The 24426-nt window shown below is 39.5% G+C and overlaps 1 protein-coding gene across 2 annotated transcripts in view; it reads left to right on the top strand.

The window, feature by feature from the left end:
• Window positions 1-24426, top strand: part of LOC139469609 (A disintegrin and metalloproteinase with thrombospondin motifs 3-like) — a 48528-nt gene that overhangs the window by 5546 nt on the left and 18556 nt on the right. For both annotated transcript variants that reach the window (XM_071251823.1, XM_071251822.1), the window contains exons 3-7: window positions 8093-8445; window positions 14470-14614; window positions 16716-16873; window positions 17339-17422; window positions 20297-20438. In XM_071251823.1, the coding sequence (XP_071107924.1) occupies window positions 8093-8445; window positions 14470-14614; window positions 16716-16873; window positions 17339-17422; window positions 20297-20438 (882 nt within the window). The remainder of the gene's footprint in view (window positions 1-8092; window positions 8446-14469; window positions 14615-16715; window positions 16874-17338; window positions 17423-20296; window positions 20439-24426) is intronic.

The raw sequence follows: 24426 nt of genomic DNA, 5'->3' as shown, positions 1-24426 counted from the left end.
GATTTAGCTTGTCCATAAATCACAGGTAGAAAAACGGCTGTTAAGCGTAATGGGAACAGACTTTAATACATTACAAATAAAATGCCGTGAGTGTAAGCACCCATTACATGTGCCTGATTACCTACATGTTCGCTTGGGTGCACTCGAACAGATTATGCTATCCTATCATGAAAATCAACATAAAATGTGTGCATTTAATTCATATAATACCTTTTTTACCCTCATCAAAGGAAACTAGTCCTACATGTAGTACCGAAACTGTTGCAGGTGCATCTAATGATAATTTTATAATTTGAAGTTTACACGATATACGGCTTTTCCATTGGACGAGAGGTCAGTCACATGGCCGCGAAATTGACATTCATAAGTGTTCTTGAAATGACGTAAACACCGACGGACTACTTCCACATTCTTGGGGGAACCCCTGGGAATTCCCCAGCACGAATAAATACAGAAGCGTTGTTTTTCATCATTTAGAACCTTTTGTCTTGAACTTAGCGTTTGAGCATTCATTGGGATAAGTCAGAGAGCTTGATTGCATGTCGGTTCAAGGATATCATTGCTACTATCTATCTTACAGAACAAAACGAAGAAAAGCACATTCAAACTACCGTGGTATCGACTCGATCCGTGTCTAGACTTCAGTGACAGTCTACAGCAATATACGAATGTACCTTAGTATGTATTTGAGACTTCTCTATAATCACCTTTCAGTAATCGGTCGATTGATCAGTGATAACTAACACTTAAAATAGCCACAGGTTCATTAAGGACTTCGGAAATCTCTCCCGTCACGCTTATCGTGTCGGCCGTTTTGATTTATTGGATTTAATGTAAATGTATTACGACGCGCTGTCATTGTGACTGACTTAATGAGGTAGTTCTTAACAGAGGTTTCTCATCTAGTGAGGATATTATTTGTGAGTACATTTGTTGTACAGAAACTACAAAAGTTGTCCTTGTTGAGCATGTTGAGCATTCAAAAGTTCATGTCACCTCGCGTTTTGAGGAACTATTTTATTCCGCGATACAGCTGGTTATTGTATGGCTGTCAGTGTAAACATGAAGTCACACATACTAAATATAATTGTGTATAGAACAAGGTCTATCTCTTCTGAGGTAAAATTAGTGACATAAAAAAATTAAGAATTTCGCTTTGTGTGAGTTCATTGTAGTATGCAGTTCATACAGTTTTGCCCTCACTCTATGAAGGTTCATACTCCAATGAACTCACACAAAGTGAAAGTAAATTCTTAATTAAACACAATTGCAGTATACTATAATAATTGCATTACATTATCTGCACCCAATCTATACAATGCCCATATAGTGTTAGTACCATACGCATGTGTATATAACTGCGGTGTATCTATATATTATGGTGGACCCATAAAGATCCGGGGTAGAATAGGTCTTCAGCAACCCATGCTTGCCGTAAAAGGCGACTGTGCTTGTCGTAAGAGGCGACTAACGGGGTCGGGTGGTCAGGCTCGGTGACTTGGTTGATGCATGTTATCGTATCCCAATTGCGTGGGTCGATGCTCATGATGTTAATCACTGGATTGTCTGGTCCAGACTCGATATTGTACAGACCACCGTCATAGAGCTGGAATATTGCTCAGTGCAGCGTTAAAAAAACAAACGAACAAACAACATATATTATGGTGACTTTCATCATTTTGACAATACATAATTAGATAAAGAATTCAAGATATGCCTCAGCGTATGTTTATCAGAAATAGGTTCCTCACTATCGCTCAAAAGGCCATCATCCAACACAACATTAATTGCATGGCTATCAACAAAAACAATATTTCTTCGTTATCTTGTCGCCATTGTTGGTCCTTACTAAGTCTTTTTTCTATCTCAGTAAGTGCCAGTCAAAGAAGCCTAAGGCAAACCTTTACACTAATACAGTGAGTGCGTGAGTGAGTTTGGTTTTACGCCGCTTTTAGCAATATTCCAGCAATATCACGGCGGGGGACACCAGAAATTGGCTTCACACATTGTACCCATGTCGGGAATCGAACCCGGGTCTTCGGCGTGACGAGCGAACGCTTTAACCACAAGGCTACCCGACCGCCCCTACACTAATACAGATTCAACTGAAGCAGTATTTCACGTCTTGCTTTCTCGAATCCGTTTGTGTTAGTACGTCCCCATGAGGATTCCCGAACAGAATAGGTCAACGGAATCTCGTGGTAACCGGAATGGGGATCAGTTGACCACAAAGGTTACCAAGTGCAGAGAGTATTTTGAAATATTTTCCCACCTGAAAATACAAACTTTCAACTGACCTTGCTGACTACCTGTAATCGTTTCCCATCGACATGGATATACGGTTGTGTTGTACCACAATAGCATTCAAGCGCACTGGCTTAGTTCAAAGATACTAACCACTACGTTATTATTGAATCACTCTACCTCACTCGTGACTATTATCTGCAATATACCGTAATTCGCTTTTACTTCATTTAAAAAAAATGTTGGTTGCTTTCTTTGTCCGTAATAAACTGTACATATTAGACTGAATAATATATTCGTTTTATAGTTATCCAGAAAAATATATCCCCACTGTTTAGATTTTTATCAAGTATTCAAGGCGTAACCCCCATTTATGTCATTGCAAAAACAACAGAAACATGTTTTATTCTTTCCAGTAGTTTATGGTAGTCGGAAATGTTGTGGGTATGTCCTAAAAAGCAATGATTTATTTATTTATTTCGGCATTCCAAAGGGCGCTGAATTTGTGGTAAATCTCTTAAACCTGCTCATATATTTCCCACAAACTATAAAACCCCTAAAACAGCAGCATTAGAAAACAGTACAAATGCAAGTTAACGCTGAACAAACATCTCATGAACACGAGATGCATTTGAACCTTGCATGTTTCTCATTCAGTTGGCGCGCTCACATCGTGGCTTGACACATTTACCAGTTGCATGAATGTCGTTACACATCTATACATACCGCGACTTACTCACAGTGGTGATGGTAGCTTGAGATGAACGTATTAGATGCAGTTTGAATTCATCCTTTTTCAATTAGCAACTCATATCATGTTGTCAAATACAGTATAGTATTATACACATTGATCACAGAAGTAATTGTATAAATATACTTGAAAACGGCATGGACCTGCTGATGTTTGCGACCAAATCGTTGCGACCTTCTTCTCAGACATCAGACCATCTGAATTCTTCATGCAGTGTTTTGACCTCAGTCACGAACGATTTTTAGCACCGATGCCTCACAGTGAAGGAAAAACATTAACAAAGACGATTTAAAACAATATTAATATATAACTGTAACATTATCATGTGATCTTACCGGGTACCCACCCACTGCTGGGAGATGTGAGGCATATTTTGAACAAAGTCGTTTAGGGGACGCCACATATTCTACTTTCTAATGATATTCATAGCATTTATATCTACAATGTACACATCATGCACCATATGGTGCAATAATGTTATATTTTATTTAAACATTTAACCAAAGGCGCTTGCCTGTAAACTTCAAACATATTAGTTCTGTTAGCGGTAATTAAAAACGCGTGATTACGCCAATGAGGTAAACTAATTCTCCATCACTTCTATTTCGGTATATTTTTGGAAGAGCGCTGTGTTCCGTGACTTATTTAAAAAAAAATATATTAGTGATATCTAATAAGGAAATTAAACCTTTGATTCTTTTGCCTCGTTGATGTTACACCGAGTGTTATGTCTTTATGTCAACCGACATATTATATGGCCAATCATACAAACGTAATACTGTCACTCGTTCAAAGTCTTTAAGCTTCTCGATACTTGTCAAATTTGAATGTTTTATTGTTATCTAGGCCTCTGGTCCATAATATCTGTACAGTATGAGTGTGTGAAATTTAGTGAACATATACATGCCCTTTAGAAAATTGATATTTTCAAACAAAGCTTTCGCAACAACAAAAAACAAAACAAAATGTTTTTTGATGCAAAGAAATAAAAGTCCGCATTTTCCCTTTGCATTAAACAATTTGTGTGTAAAGGCCATCAGATCCCATGAACACTAATAAGTATGAAGTTCTCGTCTTGTATTGATATTCTCTCCTTGAACAAATAAATAACTCCGAATGGTAACTTTATCTCTGTTTTGTGTAATATGTCACATACAAATGTGCATGAACGCATGCTATTACAGCAAGGATGGACAGTTGTATGTGGTCATGGACTGCAGATCACGAGTATTTTCCAAACTCTTTTATATTGTTGTAATTATATTTCCTAAATATTCCTATCCATATTGATATGAAATGCTTCATAAGCAACATATGTTTTACATTTGAACATGATTAGATTTGTTTCGACGGCAAAGTATGTTAAGATTCAAACACTTTCCCTCACTCAGTAGCATGCAGTAATCGTGATGTCCCCGTCTTGTGTGGACATGTTCTTCACAACGAGCGTGACGAATGTGTCCTGCGTTGCACTGAAGTTCAACTTTGTAAGACTTATTCCCGGAAGTAAATGCGTTGCGTGATCTTTATAAGACGGGGAGAAACATTATTTTGGTAGACTATTTCTATGACTATTTTATTAGCCAGCTGTCCGCTAAGGATTCAGTTTTATTTAACGACTGATAACTTCACACTGGGCCTGACAATAAGTGTCATCTTGTAGCATTTGGTTTGCTATATCAAACCACACTTCGTATTCTTCACTGTTGAGATAAAATACTGAAAACAAACACGAGTATATGAATTTGCTTGAGATAATATATACCATATGCTTCGTTCAGGTCCAGGCTTTTATGTGGGCACGGGTGGCCCAGTCGTCTATGGCGCCGCGATTCGCTGTGCAGAGTTGCGTCCCTTGGGCATGCCAGAAACCTATGATTGTGGGTTCGATTCCCGGTTCGCCCGATTATGTTTCTAGGTTTGTCAGCACCATACCCGTGCACGTGGGTTTCCTTGAAGTGGTAAACGTCTGAGGCCTGCATCACTTCGGGCTTTCCTCCCACATTAAGCTGACACGCCATGATATAACTGGAATACTGTTAAAAGCGGCGTTAAACCAAACTCACTCACTCCAGGCTTTTGAATGTCGTGCTGGTTGTGTTTATGTGTCACGGTACCCTCTGATGGATCTATGAACATGGCTTTGCCGGTTAGGAAGCCAATAAGCTATAATTACAATTACACAGCAACTTTGTGAAACCCTAGTTATTAACGTCTTGCACACTTCCTGTAATCAAAGCTGGAGTATGTTTTACTTGTGATTAAATACCCCCTCTGTCACATGTATTCAAGAAAGAAAAATAACAACCATTTATCAGAAAGTTAAGAAACCACGTTTTTCTGTCAAGCTTGCATATCTGCTGCATTTACACAGACCTGCTCGACAGTTGGGTAACGTTCCCAACAGTAGTAAGCGATAGTGCCGGTAGCACAGCTGGAGGAAGGGGGGAGGGGTAGGAAGGGGGACTTCCGACATGATTTCTGTCTAGCCTTGGCAAACTGTTGAGGTACATGGGTGACACGCCTGGCAGAGTGCCGGTGGCCCGGATACATCGAAAAGTTACAAACTTGTAAAGGAAATGTGACAGTTTTGAGTTCACGGCCTAGTTTGACAGTATCTCTGACACGATTTACGGTTTAAAAACACACCCCTTCGAATAATACGAGCCGAAAAAAACTTTTGGGCGTAAAAGGGTTAACATAAACTACAATGATGAATTCAACTGTTTACAAATACAGGTAGTTATTAGTTACAGCATTTTCTGTTTATGGTTTTCAAGGTGGTGGGAAGTGTTAGCGTTTACAGGTAATAACCAACATTGGATTCAAATGTACCAGTCATCAGTCAACGTTAATCCGCTGTAGGGCAATAGATAGCTTAACTGTGGACATCTGACCTATATTATGTGGCGAATGCGGTGAAGTTACTGTCAAAATGATGCCGCTTGTCTGGCTCCCTATGTGCGTGGATGTATATTGTCTGATATATATTACTGATCACAGCAGTGGCGTCGTAAGACATTTACAATAAACTGAAAAGTATACATTCATGTTTGTTTGATGGTGGTGAAAATGAGACAAACAATAAATGATTATTTCGATGATGATGTCTTTGATGCGGGTATCATAGGCGATTTTACACGCTTCACATCAATGAGTATCTCACAACAGGCGACTGTTTTCAGCCCAGTAACGTTAGTGTTCTTAATGTTAGTGGGGTTTAGTTTTGAGGTTAGAGTGATTGCATTTAAGATTGCGTACCTTTGCTATTCCTGGTTGACTTTGTCGTCATGTGTCAAAGGTATTCTAAGCTAATTCCCTGCTCGTTATCCACTCAGCTGTTATATTGACAGTATCTTTGTATTGCATAAGTTGGAACGCCTTATCATCTGTCTCACTGAATACCTACCACGGCGTTATTCATATCACCCCCTAAACCCCACCATCCGAGATCTGAACACCAAACAAAGTCAAAATAAGCAAACAGCCTTTGTGTCAAGCCTGTGAAACTCAGTAACATAATATGACGCCATAGTCACAATCTGCGTCCCGACCACTTTCGTCAAGAATCATCGCAAGGTGGCCGAAGAGATCTCATGAATCATGAAATACCTAATTCTATATTCACATAGTATATGTATTCAAATACGATTTACATTCTAACTGCAGTGTCATGGAAACTATTCACCACCAAATTGATAGCTCCTTAAGTTAAGCTCAATACAAACAAACTTTCACAGAGTTCCTGATTTTGCTTGGTAACCGCCGGTCTCACGTTGTCGTCTTTAGGTCATCGTCTGAATGCAAATGTTATCATAACCTAATGAAAGTCTTCCTCTGAGAATACCTGCACTTCTACGAAGTACAGCGTATAGAAACCTTCCCCAGCGTAGTGAATGACCACCCTGAAAAACTTATTCAGAACAATTTGTCCGCTTGGGTGGACCCGAACAGCATGGGTTTGTCTGGTCAGAGTGACAAGGAAGACGCCCAAACGGGGCATACCATTTACATCGTTTGTAGTGTATTGATTCGTTCTGAATTCTGTCAGCTTGTTACATTATCAACACACCTAGGTGTATAGACTCACAGATGGGTGGAAAATGATGTTTGTGTGGGAAAGGTTTTCTACTCGCTTAGACAGCAAAACGAACCGTGTGGGTTTTATGAGGCTGATCAGCTGCTGAGGGTTTTACGAAACCTTCTTTCACGATGGTTATCGGAGCATCGCGACATATCAATTCATATGACAAGCCTATGTAACGATATCGGCGAGGTATATGCACGTTTCATTACTGTGTAATCAGAGTATGATTAATGTTGTCGACCTCCAATTTGGTGTGAGTGTTTGCGTTACATGACCTTGCTGAGAACTTCAGTTCTTTTATTTGCGTTTATGCAAAATAGGCAAAATAATATCACCGCTGCCTTTTAATATGGCAAGCTGTCTCCTCCTTACCGAACTGTCGCCTATACTTGTGGCTTGAAATATTGTCTGGGTAACAGGACCCCTTCTCACGTTAGTCTTAGGAAACTAGCTATAAATGTGCATGTATATATTTGACGTCGGTTTCATATATACTGAGGCTACTCAAAAGATGTTAAAGGGGACTTTCATATGACTATAGTTAAAAATGTCATGACATGACAGATTAACTATAGCCACATGAAAAAATCGATTGTTTTCAACTTCTGCAATGAGTACTATTTGTGTCAAGCAGTCAAAGTCTGGAAAGGGGCATGGTGAATGAGTAGTGGTTAGATGTCCGCCACGCCGAAAGCCCAGGTTTGATTCCCAACATGGGTTTAATGTGTGAAGTCAATTTCAAATATCTTTCGCCCATATATTGCTCAAGTATTGATGGACAGTGGCGTAGAACCTCATTCCCTCTCTCCTTCTAAACCTTGGGGAATTCACCATGTATATCAACTATTCAATGCCACACAAGCGTTTCTACTCATGAACTAAAACAAAATATCGCAAGTAAATTGATCTGAGTGAATCCATGACATCAGCTTGAGTATGATGGATGCTTATGCATGCTATTATAAGCTTTGCAAATGGATATATGTGTATGTATTTCTTTCTGTTTTCAGGTCTGCCCTTCAAGCCACCATGCCCCGTCCAGAGAATGGAGATTACTTTCCCTCATGTCATAGACATTCAGGACAAACACGTTAGATCGGAAATCCCTGGTAACACGGCGTATAAGAGTGGTGTGCCTTTATCATCAGATCTACCCGAGGCCTTTTTCTTGGAGGTTTCATGGCGAAGGCAAAAGATTCAACTGGCTCTGTATCAATCGCAGATCTCACCGCCGAATTCCTTCTCAGAATGGGACGATGGTAACGAGACATTTGTTGAAGTCATCGACGACAAGTGTTTCTATCATGGTTATGTCAAAGGTCAAAGGTCGTCATACACAGCTGTTTCCACATGCAGTGGCGTGGTAAGTTAAATTGCCGCTTTTGAAATTCAAATGGCTCATTTTCTTTGTCATATATAAAGGTTAGCATAAGGACCTGACACGGACAGCAGGATGAGATAATGTGACGTAATAGTGTGATTTCTTTATATAGTTTCATTTTGAATATGTACATTCCAAAACGATTACATCAGACTACGAAGGTTATGTGTGAGTAGGTTGAATGAATTTCAGTGGAGGGGATAGCCTCACAACTAGTCACAAGGGTAACAATCAGCTTTTAACATTCAGATATGTTGACAGTTAAATTGAAGATGTTTGTCTCTGGGCCTTATTCGTTTTTAGTTGCCCCATCGGTGGACCCGTTACAAACACACGCAAAGGCTAGTCGGGCCAGGTTCACCTGAAAAAACCAGGGGAACAGATGCGAATTGATTCGGACAAAAATTTGTCAATGATGCCTCAAACTTTAAAATGTCCTCCACGTTTCTGCCATAAACCGTTTTAGGAAGGCATTGTATGGATGTAACCTGGATCAAACGACTTTCAAGCAAGAGTCGTATGACGGTCTTGAAATCTTCAGAGCAAAATATATGTCCAATCGTACCTGGAAAGTTGTGAAATGTAGATACCAAAGGGAATTTGCCATTTGACCATTATTGAACGATAGCAGATCAGCGATTTACCCGAAGATTAAGTTGAATTCCTTGGCCAAATTACCGTTTGTTGAATTTGCCAATCCGAGCAGAATATTCGACTCGTATGCCCAAAGAGACAGATCAGCAAGGAGGGGAGCACATATGGTGCCCATGGGGATGCCTACTTCTTGTCTATATGTCACGTAAATGTGGAAGCCCATAATTTCACATATTGTTTTCTGAGTAAACTTCAGATGACATTTGCTTTCATATCTGAAAAAGTGTCCTGAACCTTTGACGATAGAGATGTAACGTAAATATATATATGGTCACATTTTGTGATGACCACACCATGGATAAGGGAATGAGGTTTTCCTTTTAAGTTTGCCCTGTGTCATAGTGGTGTACAAAGTTGAAAAATCAAAATGCCTTGACAGAATTGAACTTGGTTCGTGTTTGAGATTGCAGAAATATCAAGCATCCTTTGAATCTTTGAGAATGATATAAAAAACATCCGTATAGTCACTTCTCATAGTCTTCTTTTAAGTTTTGAGGGAACGGACACGTTCATGCAAAATCGATTCAAATGAATGCGTGTTATGTTGGTAATGGGTAAAGAGTCTTGCTTTGACGTTCCCTATCTCTGAAATGTACAGCAATATGCCCATGCATTAGGATTCATGTTGATATATCTTAAATAACTCCAAACTGTGTTATATCAACTTTCATCGGTGAGATAACTGAAATTGTTTAAAAGTGGATATCCTATATTTACCAGTAATTAATAGCAATTTAGAATTCCGTACGAGGAGTTTCACACATAGATGTAGATGTAGACGACTCTTGTATGTCAACAGACTTTAGACTTTTTCATGTAATCATCATTTACCTTTCATAAATGAACCTTCGTTAAAAACTATCCCTTAAATATGGTTTGCGTACAAGTGTTTCAGTATGAACGTACATTTGCAAGGACAATACTCTCCCGCGGCCGTTTACCTAGTCCCGTGACATTGTGTGTTGCTGATTGCTGATTGTCCGAAACGTAAATTTTACCAAATGCTGAAACAGCAAACGAGATGCAGAACCAGACTCAAGCTTGTGTTTATGTACACTCTATAACACGGGAACCAGCCCAATGAAGTCTCACCTCAGCCTAACCTTTCAAAAGAGACAATTCGAAATTCTCAAGTACATGTTTAATGAGGGGTATTTTTGTAATAAGTTAATCTCATGTCTCCGTTTGGCACATTATTCGTATGGATAATCTTTTTAACATTACATGTAGGACGGGCACGCTTGGTTTACGTTCAGTGAATATGGAACGTCGTGACAAATTAATGTAGGTTTTCAGTTAATGGCGATCATGAAAAGGTCCATCTTAATTGGAGAGTTAGCACATTATTAGGTTTCACCGCCCTTTACGCCACATGTTTCGTCGGATAATCGAGAATGGTTATTCCCTGTTGTTGATGTTCTATATTTATAAGCAACAAGCTAAACGATGGATAAAGGATAACTTAGGCCAAACCGAAGTAAACTAAATATTAGCCAAACAATAGGTTTGGGGCCATTTTAATGCATTTCATGAGATCTAAATAAATCTTCAGCTTCATTTTAAAAAAATAAACACCTGCCTTTGTTCTTTAAAAAATGGTTACTTTAAAGACAGTGGTAACTGTAATTGTATTTTTATAACAGATTATTATATGATATCCATCCTCAACTGCTAACACGCAAAAGGAATATGAGTCACTGTAGCTTAGGGAAATCTATTTCGAGGGTCTTCAGCAGGACACTGAATGCACCCACCTTCAGTGGTATCTGCTTTGAGCGTGAAGGCAGTTCTGAAGGTGTGGGACTGAGTCCTTCCTCACAACCAGCAGATGGTGTTCACTCAGATCTCAAGTTCCAGATGGGGTTGTAGGGGTCATCACGACCTTTGAGGTACCCATGTACCATACTATTCCGAACCTTAAGCATTACCATTATCCAGTATAAGCATTATGAGCATATAAAGAAGCAACCCTACTTTTTCCTTGAGGATCTAATGTATATAGTGTTTAACTGGGTTGGGGATGAACCATATTGACTCTCAAGAGTTGCTTAGAAGGTTGTGTTCTTTACAGACATTTACTGGAATGTCTTGTTATTTTTCTTCCCCAATACATATGTACAGCAGTTTATAGGAGACATAAATATTGAGTTGCGAGTTGTGAAAACGCAATAAAAGCTTCAAGCCACATTGGTCTGTCTTCCTCTGTCGTTTGTTACTCGGAGATTGAACAATCGGTAAAGCCATATAGCCTCTTCACGAATCGTATTTATTGTGCATTTGGGTTATCAATTAACTGATATGAACAGTTACATTTGCCTTTCAGTACATGTTCTTTCCATGTGCATGTTAATGAGGTTACTAAAGCTATGTGTTTTCGAGATCCTGTTTTTGTTTCTGAACGCTGCTGTATTTACATTACAAGAATCCTCTACAGCGACATTTCACAGACATGTTTGACTTGTAACCGATATGAACATGTATCTGCCATGTGTTGTTCTCACACCATGTAAGTCAAGTACATATAGGGCAGGTCTGTTCGCTAAAGAGACGTCTGGCTTTCGTTCATCACCACACAACCCCCGCCACCCGAATCCGCCTCCAACATATACACACACACCCAAAAATTCTATGCGATCGAAGGAAAAGGATTCACGCTCCAATGCATAGATCAACTGAAATGACAAACTGTCCAATGTAAACGCATTTGCAGTTTATGATTAGTTTCTACATAATCAGCTATTCAGTAATCATGTCGGACCGTCTCGACCCAAATCTCTTCAGAATTGGTCCGCATAATAAAATATTTGACTGACAATTACACCGCAACCTTTTAGAAATCCGCGCCATCAATCCACCACCATCTTAGAAATACGTTAAAGGCAGGCGTTATCTGCAGCCAGCAAGCTGTCATACTACCACAGGCCTCACCCGCTTCACCCCAATACCCACCGTTACAATTTGACACCCCGGCTTCAGTTTGTTTGACATAACGATAATGCGTAATCTTTTGACGTCAAATAACGTCTTGTTGCTTTTTTATCCGTTTACAATTTTGGTGATACGCCGCCTTGAGGTCGTGAATATTTTCTTACATTGTTCATTTGTCGCTATCATAAAAACAGTCGTTGAAGTCCTTGCTATGGGTGGGAGCCACTTTGTTAGAAGACGAGAACGGATTGGATGTCAGGAGATCCGGTTGGCTATTTGAAACCTTCATATTTCAGTTTTTTGGAGTTAGGAATGAATTGTTAAAAACATGCGGTACTCCTTTAAAACGGTTCTTTGATAATATCGTAATATACATGACCACGATCCATTTTGCTTGTTCTGATCTAGAACGTTTTACACAACTGCAAATGCGTTTTGCAGATAATGTTCTTGGTTTTTATACAGTGGTTGACAATTTGCCTTTTGGCATTTGAGGTGGATATGATAAAATGTTGGACCACAAATGTATAATCTGTCATCGCTTTTATCAGTTAGACTTCACATTCACCACTGCTACCAGATATGTACATGCATGCACATGCACCAGATGCTGCACACGATGAGACAAAGTTGTTTCAATCAGTGAGTGAGTGAGTTTGGTTTTACGCCGCTTTTAGCAATATTCCAGCAATATCACGGCGGGGGACACCAGAAATGGGTTTCACACATTGTACCCATGTCGGGAATCGAACCCGGGTCTTCGGCGTGACGAGCGAACGCTTTAACCACTAGGCTACCCGACCGCCCCTGTTTCAATCAGGACAGTGACAAATTGACAAGTTGTTCATGTGACTCCCTGCCTCCATATATTTCTGCACATAAATGTAAGGGTTGTACTGTGTTAGCAAGGGACAACTTGAAGTGATACTGCCTACTCTCGAAAAGAATATTTGGATATTTGGTAAGACGATATGAATAATTTGCCAAGATGTTTTGTATTCAGTTCTGTGACCCACAGTACACACAGATGCTTAAAAATATGCTTTTGCAACAACAAAATCTCCTGATAGGTCAATTTAGATAGAATCATCAAAGGAGACGAGAGTCGAGCTGATTGGAAGTCGCTCTGATTCACGTCATTGATACTCACTTTTGTTTCTCTTTAAATGCACATTTAGGATGCTTATATCAGTCTAACAGACTCACAGACGCTGGCTCAGTTTGTAACAGGTCACTAATTGCAGATATCTCGGACAATGTACACCAGATCATGGACCATAGCCCCCTTCACACGTCTGCGCTTGTACACTTATACATGAGACTAACATGTATTCACAACGTCTTGTCAAATAATTTAAGAAAGAACTCTTCCGCTGGGTTCTTTTGACAATTTCGTTATTACGGTTTGTTGCAGTGTTAAATATTGTCTCGTCACCATAAGATGTCTTTACATTTCATTACAAATGTTGTGACCTATCATGTTTATATCCTTTTTGGCGAGTTTACTGGTGTCCTGTAAAGAACGTCCACGGGTTTTGTCAAAGACTAACCTTAGGGCACGTGAGCATAATGTTCTTCACTACGTCGGTTAAACCGACGACAGGCACCTTTTATCACTGATAAATGTTTTATACACAGAAAAACATGTTTTATAAATAATTATTTGTGCAACGATCTGAGCGTTTAGCGGTAATCATTGAAATGTGTCAAAATGTGAGACGGAAGCGTGTTGGTATTGTTATCAAAAACTGAATGAAGCCGCTAATCTTCAAACCGGAATTAAAGCGTACTTGCGGTGATATATTTCCCTTTAAGTTGATAATCGTTTCCGTGTGTGGGATATCAACATGAAATAGAAACAAAGAAAAGGTTACGATGAATGCAAACTTATTCATATTACCATTACTTATTTCGTTTTGTCCTCGCTTTCCTCCGTGGTCAAGTTGATAGTGGATAGCGTCCGTCAGGAGAGCGGACGGTCCGGAGTTCGATCCCCCGCCGCCTCTTTTATAAATACGTTAAAAGATTGAACTGTTTGTTTCCCGCCTTGGCACTCGGCTTTAAGAGGATTAAACAAGCACTGGTCGCCTTGGAGTCCGCAAACTGAGTGAGCTATTCATGTTAAACTGCGATATGGTATCTCGGTGGGCCGGCATTAGTCACACCCACACCCACACCCACACACATACACACACACACACACACACACACACACACACACACACACACACACACACACACACACACACACACACACACACACACACACACACACACACACACACACACACACACACACACACACCACTCAGTAATCTTGAACGCGCCGTTTAAACCCGTTTTGCCTCACCTCACTTGTGTGTTGAATGGTAGTATCATGTCAATACGACCACCTTTTCACAACAAACTATCTTATTCCTGCAGGCTGGTTACATACAGACGGACGAGGAGATCCTGTTTATCGAACCAGCAGCAAACCCTCAGAGTGACTCCTCCATGCAGGCTCACGTGGTTTACACGTGTGAAGATAGGGAGCCGGCCAGTGGTACTCACCAATGGGCACCTAAAGGTAAGTGAGATTCTTGGAACAACGTAATAAAAGGTTTGTTGCCATTTTTGTGAAATATTACAAAAATTCGAATATGCGTTTTCAAAGTGTGTAGTACTTCCTTATGAGTGTCGTTTATGGTTGAGTCACAGTGTAAAAGCGTCTCTAAGCGCCACGCAGGTCTTAGATGACCATGACCGATGCCCAATTGGTATAGCTATTTGAATTGAGGACACATAGATCCCCCAAAATCTGATTCGACATAACATATAGGTCCCGGTCATGATACAAAGCTGAGAGGGGATTATCAACTGTAAATGTACCCCATGGTACACTGAACCTAATCTTGCGAATCATCTTGGCTTTAGAGCCTCACCGAGGATAACGAGATCAGGATGTGGCGTTGTAAGATGCTTCTTTTGTAGGATACCTTAATGTAGACCGGCGTAGTGGTGGCTCTTCTTGTGTAGTTAGATGAAGTTCCAAGTTAATTACCATAATGAGAACCTTCGGTGTATCTATAATACAGGTCGTATGTAAAGCCTGGTGTCAGACACTGACGGATTGTACACCACGGTGTTATCAAAGGACCCTCAAGGTTGTTCATAAGTGGTTCACTTCCAATAACACTATCACCCATACGATGTTTAGCCAATACTCAAATTTCCTTGAAGTAGACGAGATAGATATGTTTTGAAAACAAGTGTTAAAGATATACTTTTTTGGGTGATGTGTCTAATTATGTGGAGGTACGCCTGATTAGGAAGGACAGTCTCGATCACAACAAATATCCATCTCAACGGAATGTATATTGTTTTCAGTTTTCGAAATCTTTAGTTTGACGTTGACTGTAAATGTGTTAATTATATACCCAGTAATGGAAAGATGTGGTATTTTACCTTGTAAACACGGTTGGGTTTCGTTATTCAGATGGGGGGCGGTCGGGTAGCCTAGCGGTTGAAGCGTTCGCTCGTCACGCCGAAGACCCGGGTTCGATTCCCGACATGGGTACAATGTGTGAAGCCCATTTCTGGTGTCCCCCGCCGTGATATTGCGTGATATTGAATATAAAGCGACGTTAAACCATACTCAGTCAGTCAGTCAGTTATTCAGATGGGAGGCCTTTCAGGCAGTACTTTGGTACTAATGAATGATATGGAAACTCGCGGACAACTGATTGACAGTGTCTCTGTACGACACACTACATGTTGTTATGAAACACTTAATGAAACGCAAATATTGATTTATTAAAATATATTAATGAAAAGGATAAACATGACATGTGACTCGTTTTTTTATTTCGCTAACATTTATATTGCGAAAAAAAACTTTCCATAATCATACATGTAATGCAAATGTTCTGTTGCCAGTTATGATAAGTTCTATCCGAAGGAAATGCAATAATTTATACACGTACTCTATTTTAAAGACTAATGTATTTGCAGCCCCTGTCATTAACCGATAAGGATAACAGTTTCAGTTATCCTGAAGAATTTACGCATGATCATTAACAAACTGATTTAATGTGTATTAGTCTGAAGTCGGGGGCACGGGTGGCCCAGTCGTCTAAGGCGCTGCTATTCGCTGTGCAGAGTTGCATCCCTTGTGCACGCCAGAAACCTATGGTTGTGGGTTCGAATCCCGGTTTACCCCGATTATATTTCTAGGTTTGTCAGCACCATACCCGTGCTCGTGGGTTTCACCGAAGTGGTAAACGTCTGACACCTGCATCACTTCGGGCTTTCCTCCCACATTAAGCCGACACGTCGTGATATAACTGGAATACTGTTAAAAGCGGTGTTAAACGCAACTCACGCACTAGTCTGAAGTCGGACACAATCAAGTTAACATGTTGATAATATTATTATGTGTGAATCTCCAATTTCCTCGATTCATGTTCGAGGAGATCTAGAAAAAAAACCCGAAATAACGTTTGTACATATAAATGTCAATTAGATTGACTTTATTCGTGGTTCTGATCGGACTGACGAAGATAAACAAAGGTATTTTATAATCAGCATGGTATATACCGGCAACCTGTACCCAATACGTATGCGATAGCTCTGATGTGTCTAGATATATGAATACAAAAGATATATGACAAACAGAAAATGTGTTTCAGATTCTGATGACGGTCAGATGGACGCCCACTGGAGGAAGAGAAGAGCGGCGAGGCGGAGGCCGAAGTACCTGGAAGTCTTTATGGCAGTGGCGCCATCTACCGTCCAAGTCGTAGGAAGGACGAAGGTCAAGGCCTATATCATGACTTTAATGAATATAGTGAGTTGCTTTATTCATTCTCTTTTGGAGCCAGACAGTGCGTTCCCTTTGGTTCTGGAACGTGGTTATAGGTACAATATTTTGTTGACAATATACATTTGTACATCCATAAGGACATATATTTAATATTCATATATACAGGGATCTACGTTTTTAACATCGTCCCAAGACAGTTCACTGTTGATTTGTGAAACATACATGTGCGGGGTTATACTTTGTCTTATGTAATTGAATTAAATGATTCCCTTTAAGATGTGTTAATTCAAAATGACATCTTGAGTACAATACATGTACAACGTAAGACATAAGAAAATGTAAACTAAAAAATGAAAACACTACAGTTGAAAATAATATTTCACACCATGGTTAAGATTCTAAACTGACCAATAATGATCAAATTATAATATCTGAACATTGACAAATTGTCTGCTATTTACAATTAAGCATGTCCTCTTTCACTTGCAGGTAAACTCAATCTATCAACATTCCAGTCTCGATGTGGATATACGCGTGTCTCTAGTTAGGTTGAACTTACTCAATGACAGAACAGTAAGTGATGGATGATCCATGTTTTTATCATTATCCTTGATATTTTCTTCGAACTATTTCTTCCTGATGACAACTTCATAATCATTCTAATATCATCGTCGTGTCTAAAAAAGTCGGCACCAACTAAATGAAAGTGGCAAAACACTTGCCTTTACAGTAAGAAATCTCTACGAAAAGCAGACTCTATTGTGCGATTCAATGTCCTGTTTTTTGCAGTTCGCGAACATAAAAGTCGTTCATAACAGCCCAGTTGTCTGAGGCGCCACAATTCGCCTTGGGTCCCTCAAGAAACATATGACTGTGGGTTCGAATCCCGATTCGTCCCGATTGTTTCTAGGTTTGTCAGCACCATACCCGTGCTCGTGGGTTTCACTCACTCACACAACAGCTTGAGGTACACTTTACATGACATGATTTGGTTGACCGCAACGACAGAGTGAATGAGGTATCACTCCGCGTGTGTATTTAACTACTTCCATGCCGGGGACACCAAGAATGGTGAATTGAATAGGTTTCGGTTTGATAAGCGAGTGGCCTTTAATGTATTGTGCTGCACCTCTGCCTTCATTTGTAAACAGTTGAAGCCAAACTGAGAATGTTACTTTGGCATCATCCACTTTCGGCGTAGTTAAGTATTTATGGCACTTGACGCCAACTCTGGACGTGCAGGTACACCATACAACGTTACATTGATAATGCTGACGTTAAGTGAAACGTCATTCACTCACACACATGACTATAATGAAGTACTGGTCAATGTACCAAAGTATTAGTTTACTGCAGAACTGACTGTACCAGTCTCGCAATGTGTAACGTAAGATAATAGAAAATGTGACTAATCAAATTACAGATATAACATGATCAATTGGCAAGAATACCACTGCATGGGCGGATTTGGCCCTGCACACGTTATGCAGCTACACGCCTTCAAGCTATGTTTGGTAAAACTCTGGACATGTCCTAGGCTGTTGACACTTTGTGTTTTTATGTCCGAGTTTGGCTTAGGTTACTTGTCTCGTCATTGCACTGTAATTGAGTGTAATGCCAGTCACATGTGGTTTGTCGACACTACTCAGCACATAACGCAAAAACATTCTTATCCAAGATTTTATGTACATACTTGTGTACTTCACTGTTAATTTGCAGTTCACTGCAAGTGTGCTAACACAGTGTTAAGGAGTCATATTGTGTAACGCTATAAGAAAATTAACAGATTCGTCTTAGGTCAAGATACATACATTTATGTGTTATTTAGTAGTGTATAAGTTGAAGCGTATATAGTTTATCCTGTAACGGCCCCAATGTATTCAAATATGTTTGTTCAATTAGCCCGAGACAATCACGCCAGCCAAAAACAAGAGTTATTTTCTAATAATTGTACCATCGGGCAAATTTGGTTTGTTATTTTGTTCAAAATAATATAAAGAAACACTTATAAGTTTCGATACATATGTTATGCCCAAACCATTTGGACAAGATACAAAGAGATAAGAAATAATGATGATGATAATTCGAGCCACAATTGGTTTGCTATGCTTTCTATTACCCGTTTTTAGCAGTGAATTCTTCATTCAGACTTATGCTGAAACTACATGTATAAAAAGATTTATGTGTCAGTGACTCGAAATTGAATTAGACTTGTTGACCTGCTGTAACAGACACACTTGTAAGTGTAAGTCATCATATCACGACTAGACGCTATCTCGCTAATTAGGTCTTTAAGCTATCATTTGTCACATAACGAGATAGCCTTTCCAACTACAGTTGTCCGTCTTAACGTGTAACGCCAATCATGGTAACTATATATATATACCATGGTAATTTGCCTATCTCACTATATGATTAGTCTCATCATTATGTATTTCCATCTTTGGCAAGGCAAATTAAAGTTATGGAAATCAACTATTACTGACACGCTTTCAAGCATGGAGTAAATTGCACCGCGATATTTTGAATAGAATGACCCTTTTCGGTCCTTTTACCAGATAACAAGGTAGCTTTTTAGGCATGTGTACAACATATTCAATTTAGCTTTAAATTAGTTTGCACAAAACCTGCACTGGCATATATTTGTGCGTAGCCTCGTCTAGTGAACCTTATCGCCTCGAATAAAAAGTAAGGCTCAGTCATATAGCATAACGCAGCAGTGCAATTGATTATTTATGGAAAATATCTATCAGCTTTATATTTTTTACGGGCCCTATACACTCTAATCCTACCATTCTGTATGCATGTAGACACTTGTATGGATTTTGTATTATACATCTATGGGTCATATTCCTTAAAACGTATGCGCTAGGACGTCTAGATCTATGAATATTCATCGTGTGTGTTTTTGGTATGTATGTGTGTGTGATTGTGTGCCTCTCTTGAGTGTGTGTCTGTGTGTGTGTGCGCCTCTTTCTGTGAGTGTGTGTTTTGAGTGTGGTTTGTAGGTTTGTGTCTGTGTTAGTGTTAGTGTTAGTGTGTGTGTTAGTGTTAGTGTTAGTGTGTGTGTGTGTGTGTGTGTACCTCTTCTAGCCCAAGTCAAAGCGCGTAATATAGTGAAACCCCCTTAATCTGAATGATGACTGTGAAATACTGTAAACTACGGTTATAACGAACACGCTTATAACGAACTGACGGATATAGCGAACTTACTTTTTTGGTTCCGACTATGTGCTGTAGTTATGCTGTATATATGCTTATAACGAACTACATGTACGGTTATAACGAACTAAAATTTAGTGGTCTCTTTGAGTTCGTTATAACCGTAGTTTACTATAGGTCGGATTAATAACTTTCCGGCTAAACAAGTCATGAGTACTTTGTAATGTTGTGTATTACAAATGGATATTAACTGGTTATTAACTGCAACTATTCATTTTCCCCCAGGCCGATAGAGTGACAGTTACACGGAATGCTTATCAAACGGTCCGGAATTTCTGTGAGTGGGCAATGTACCTGCATAAACCTTCAGATCCTCAGACCCACGACATTGCAGTCTTACTGACCAGAGAAGACATCGGCCCAGCAGGTAGGTACAGATGTTGGCCGAGAGCTGGTGACGCGAGGTGTTGGCCGAAAATTTTATAGATCTTGGAAATATGTGTAACGTTTAAAGAACCCTCAGCAATTAATATGAATATTTACCGTTGGGTGTATTATTTAATGTACAATGTACCAGCTGCCTCCCTAACATGTCGTGTAAAACATATATAAGAACATTTTAAAATGGATATGAAATTATCATCTAGGTTCATGAATATGACTGAGAATATTAAACCATATAAAATGTGGAGAAACGGATGCAGTTTGTCAGTTTGATTTAAGAAGATTTCAGGAGGAGTTTTTGTTATATGTTAACACGGGCATAATTATCTATGCAATTGACAGACACTTGGACATGTGTAAAAACATCCTTTTGGGTCACCTACTTCCAATACAAACAGCTTCCACTGATTATAGTTTACTTTTCACGTGAGTATGTCCGACCAGTGCAAGGATAGAACGAAAGACTAGTTGTCAGTCATCTGAACATTACATTTCCGATCTTAATTTCCTGACATAATTTCAAAGTTTGCCTGGGACCAAAAAGGACCAGAGTCATACTTCGTATTTGCAGATAAAAATATATGCTTTCTCTGTCATTTACGTATCTCGTCCTTTACTCATGTACTCAGAGTTAGCTGACTACAATCAAATGCAGTTCAGCAACTGATTTACTGGCACTGGGTCAAAGAAATTAAAAACTCCTAACTTAAGCCTAACTCTATTAGCATATTTGACACATCTGTATTTTGCGGTATTCAAAAAGGACATAATGGGATATTGCATACTTGGTGATAATCCAACCAAGACTTTGACGAGATGGCTACACGTCTGAGGCTTTATTCTTGAAATATTTATTAAACGATGATGATCCTTCTGTCCTTATTATAACAGCGGGTTTCAGCTTTCTCGGATAACAAAGGAACGAATCTCAGGTGAAACGAGTTTTCAGCAGGAGGTATGGTTGTCCAAACTGCATTATGTAAAATTAATTGCAACGTCATGGGGGTTCATGTAAATTCTGTGTCTGATGTTATTGTTGAACAACCTGTAAGAATATAACATGACATTCCTTTGGATTACGCAAAGGGGCTTATATATGGAAAAATATTCACTCTTTATTTAAATGTTTTGGGAGCAGTTAAATCAACGTGCGGACTAAATTGCCGGGCAAAAGAACATCTTCCATGTTAGATGGTGGCTAAGATGAAACCGACAAGACGTGGTAATACGATGGTGATGTATTTGACACAGCTATCACAGTTAAGTTTTGGATTTAAGTTTGCAGTTTTAAGTCGACTGTTTTAAGCCTAGTGTATTTCTTAATAAGATGTTCATGTTGGGGTCAAATCCAATTTTCAAGTGTATATTTTCTTTTGCGTCGTAGTTTGTAAAAGTAAATAACGTCCATCAAAGAATCTCTTAAATTAAGATTAGTACATAACAAAGATAAAGTTCTCCACATGACGATGACTCGCATCTAACCGACTTAGTCAGCAATGTCAGTACGAATGTACTTTTGACGCTAAAGTATTTGTGATTAATTTACCAATTTGTCGTCCACTGAAGGTTATAAATCCTGTCAAGGCCTTTTGAAATCTTATCCAGGGCACTTACTTAGACAACCCGAGGCCACCTTTGCCATACCTACATCAGCGATTTGCTCTGAGGCAGAATCTTTCATGGTGCGAATGCACTGAGCAATGAAATAAGGGGATAATTTGGAATTAAATATTTCAGGACCACTGGTCGTTTCACATCAGCCCGATATGTCGTACAGGGGAAAGGGTATCACATGGACATATTTTGACGTTCCCTGCTTGACTTCACCTGAATTCTCCTGCCCTTGTTTGTAAAGGAATAATGTATGATTACCAATTAGCGTCTTTGTCTAAGAAGGGTATTTTCGTTACTGCAATGTTTTCTGATGTACTTGTGTGCTTGATGCCTTTTTGGTAAGCTATAGGCGTTTGTTGTGAAATACACCTATATGATTGTGGACATTGTGGACTTTTGGTATTGTTAAAAGATAGATGTGCCCGTGCCACATTGTGAACACATTGTTGATCATTTTCTCACCATGATATCAAACAAAATATAAAGTAGGATCACATTCCGTCAGTCTAGGTACAGAAAAAGTAAGGTAATCATAAACAGCACGTGAGACATACTTTTATCACACAGAATACTGAAAGAGCATCACTATTCCGAACGCTGTATCATTGGCATCCCGGTGGGTCACTAGATGGACCGTCATCATAAATACCGACACAGCAGGTGCCCGCCTCGGATGACACATAGTGGTATAATCATAGGCGACAGAGTCGGTTATAGTGTCGCAGCATTCAGATGACTAACATTCAGATGGTGTATCATTTGTGATGTTTGAGATGATCTGGCATCCGTAGGTTACATGTTGCGAGACAAAGATGCGGCATGAAACTGTTCCGTGTTACGGTAGGGAACACCATGCTCATTTATAGTGTACTGCTGGTTTAGCCGAATGCGTGAAGTCATGATTGACTCTCTTAACATCATCGTGTTGTAATTAATATTTTTCTTACACAAAAATATAGCATTGATTTTTACCTGAAAAGTTAATTGTCAGATGAAACACATCATGAATTCGTGTTCTGCTGATGTCCCCAAAAGGTATTAACCCTCCTGACAGTTTTCTCAGCTGACAGAATAACAAAAGCTAGAATTTATCTAAACACGGACTTTTCTCCTCCACACTTCCACATTGAGGTACACGAACGTGTCTCTAGATCCTGAGCCGTGTGTCTTGATCATCAGGCACGTACGTGTGACTGCGTCTTATATCATACGTTTCGGTAAGCATGGGGACCAGTAGGTACACATGATCATTGTATGATCGTAAAGTAGCTTAGTAGTTCTTAAAAGGGGTTGTTATCCTCATTTGAAATCATAATGATGACACGGAAGCCACTTACAAGAACAAACCCGTCACTTGCAAGAACACACATTATTGACTCACTGATGTAAGTTGGCTTATTACAGCAAAACATAGTTATTTCAAACGTCTATATACACAAACGGAACTGTTGACGTATTAAAGATAAAATCTTGTGAGGTGTCAAGTAAGAAAGCAGAAACGTTGTTATGCCTAAACCAGTTTGTAGATTTGTTTTGCCCAGATCAGCAATATTTTATCTGTTCGGTTTGTGTGTGTGAAATGTATATGATTTTACGCCGCTTTTAGCATTATTGGCAGCTTATGTAATGTCGGAGAACACCGCGAATGTCAGGCGTCCATTGTCCCCATATTGGGTCTTTGGCTTGTTAGGTTTGTGTGCATCCTTGGTGGTTCTGAGGAAGGGTAGGTAACCAGTATCTCATTCATTTCATTAGAGCCAGGTGGTCAGATGGTCACAATTGATGCTGAATGTGATGGTATTTAGAGACATCCTGGGACTAATGACGGAGATCGGTGTTACCAGTGTCGATCTCCAATTTGGTTTCTCTGGTCCATACTTGATTACATAATGGCCCAGTTGTCTAAGCCGGTGTAATTCAGAGTTGCGGTCCCAGGCTGTACCAGGATCTGATCCTTGGGTTGTCAGGATCAAGGGGGTCGTTGAACGAACCAAAGCGATAAAGGTTTAATACCTGCATCCACTGGGCTTATACGCACACTCAATTACAGACAGTCGCAATGCAGTTGTACTGTTGCCGACACCATTCACTGTCTGACTCAATGTGTGCATTTGTGAATGTACACCGCATCAGTGGATAGTAGGGACACAGTTAATAATTTCTCTCCGGGCATTTATATCATTCTCTTACATATACATATCTCTTTACTGTTAATCTAACATATATCATGTACAGGTTTAGTTTGTAAGTAAATTTTATTTCCCTTCTGCCACGCATTTTGTGTGTCAATATGACTTTTTCTGATGGAGCATTATTATACCACTGAAGTGTCCGGATGTAAAAACTTTGATATCGAA

This window comes from Haliotis cracherodii, unplaced genomic scaffold (assembly GCF_022045235.1).
Source record: "Haliotis cracherodii isolate W230 unplaced genomic scaffold, xgHalCrac1.p SCAF_2, whole genome shotgun sequence".
Classification (NCBI taxonomy): Eukaryota; Metazoa; Mollusca; class Gastropoda; order Lepetellida; family Haliotidae; genus Haliotis; species Haliotis cracherodii.
Note: the sequence above shows the minus strand (reverse complement) of the source record. Positions and strands in the feature narration are given on the sequence as shown.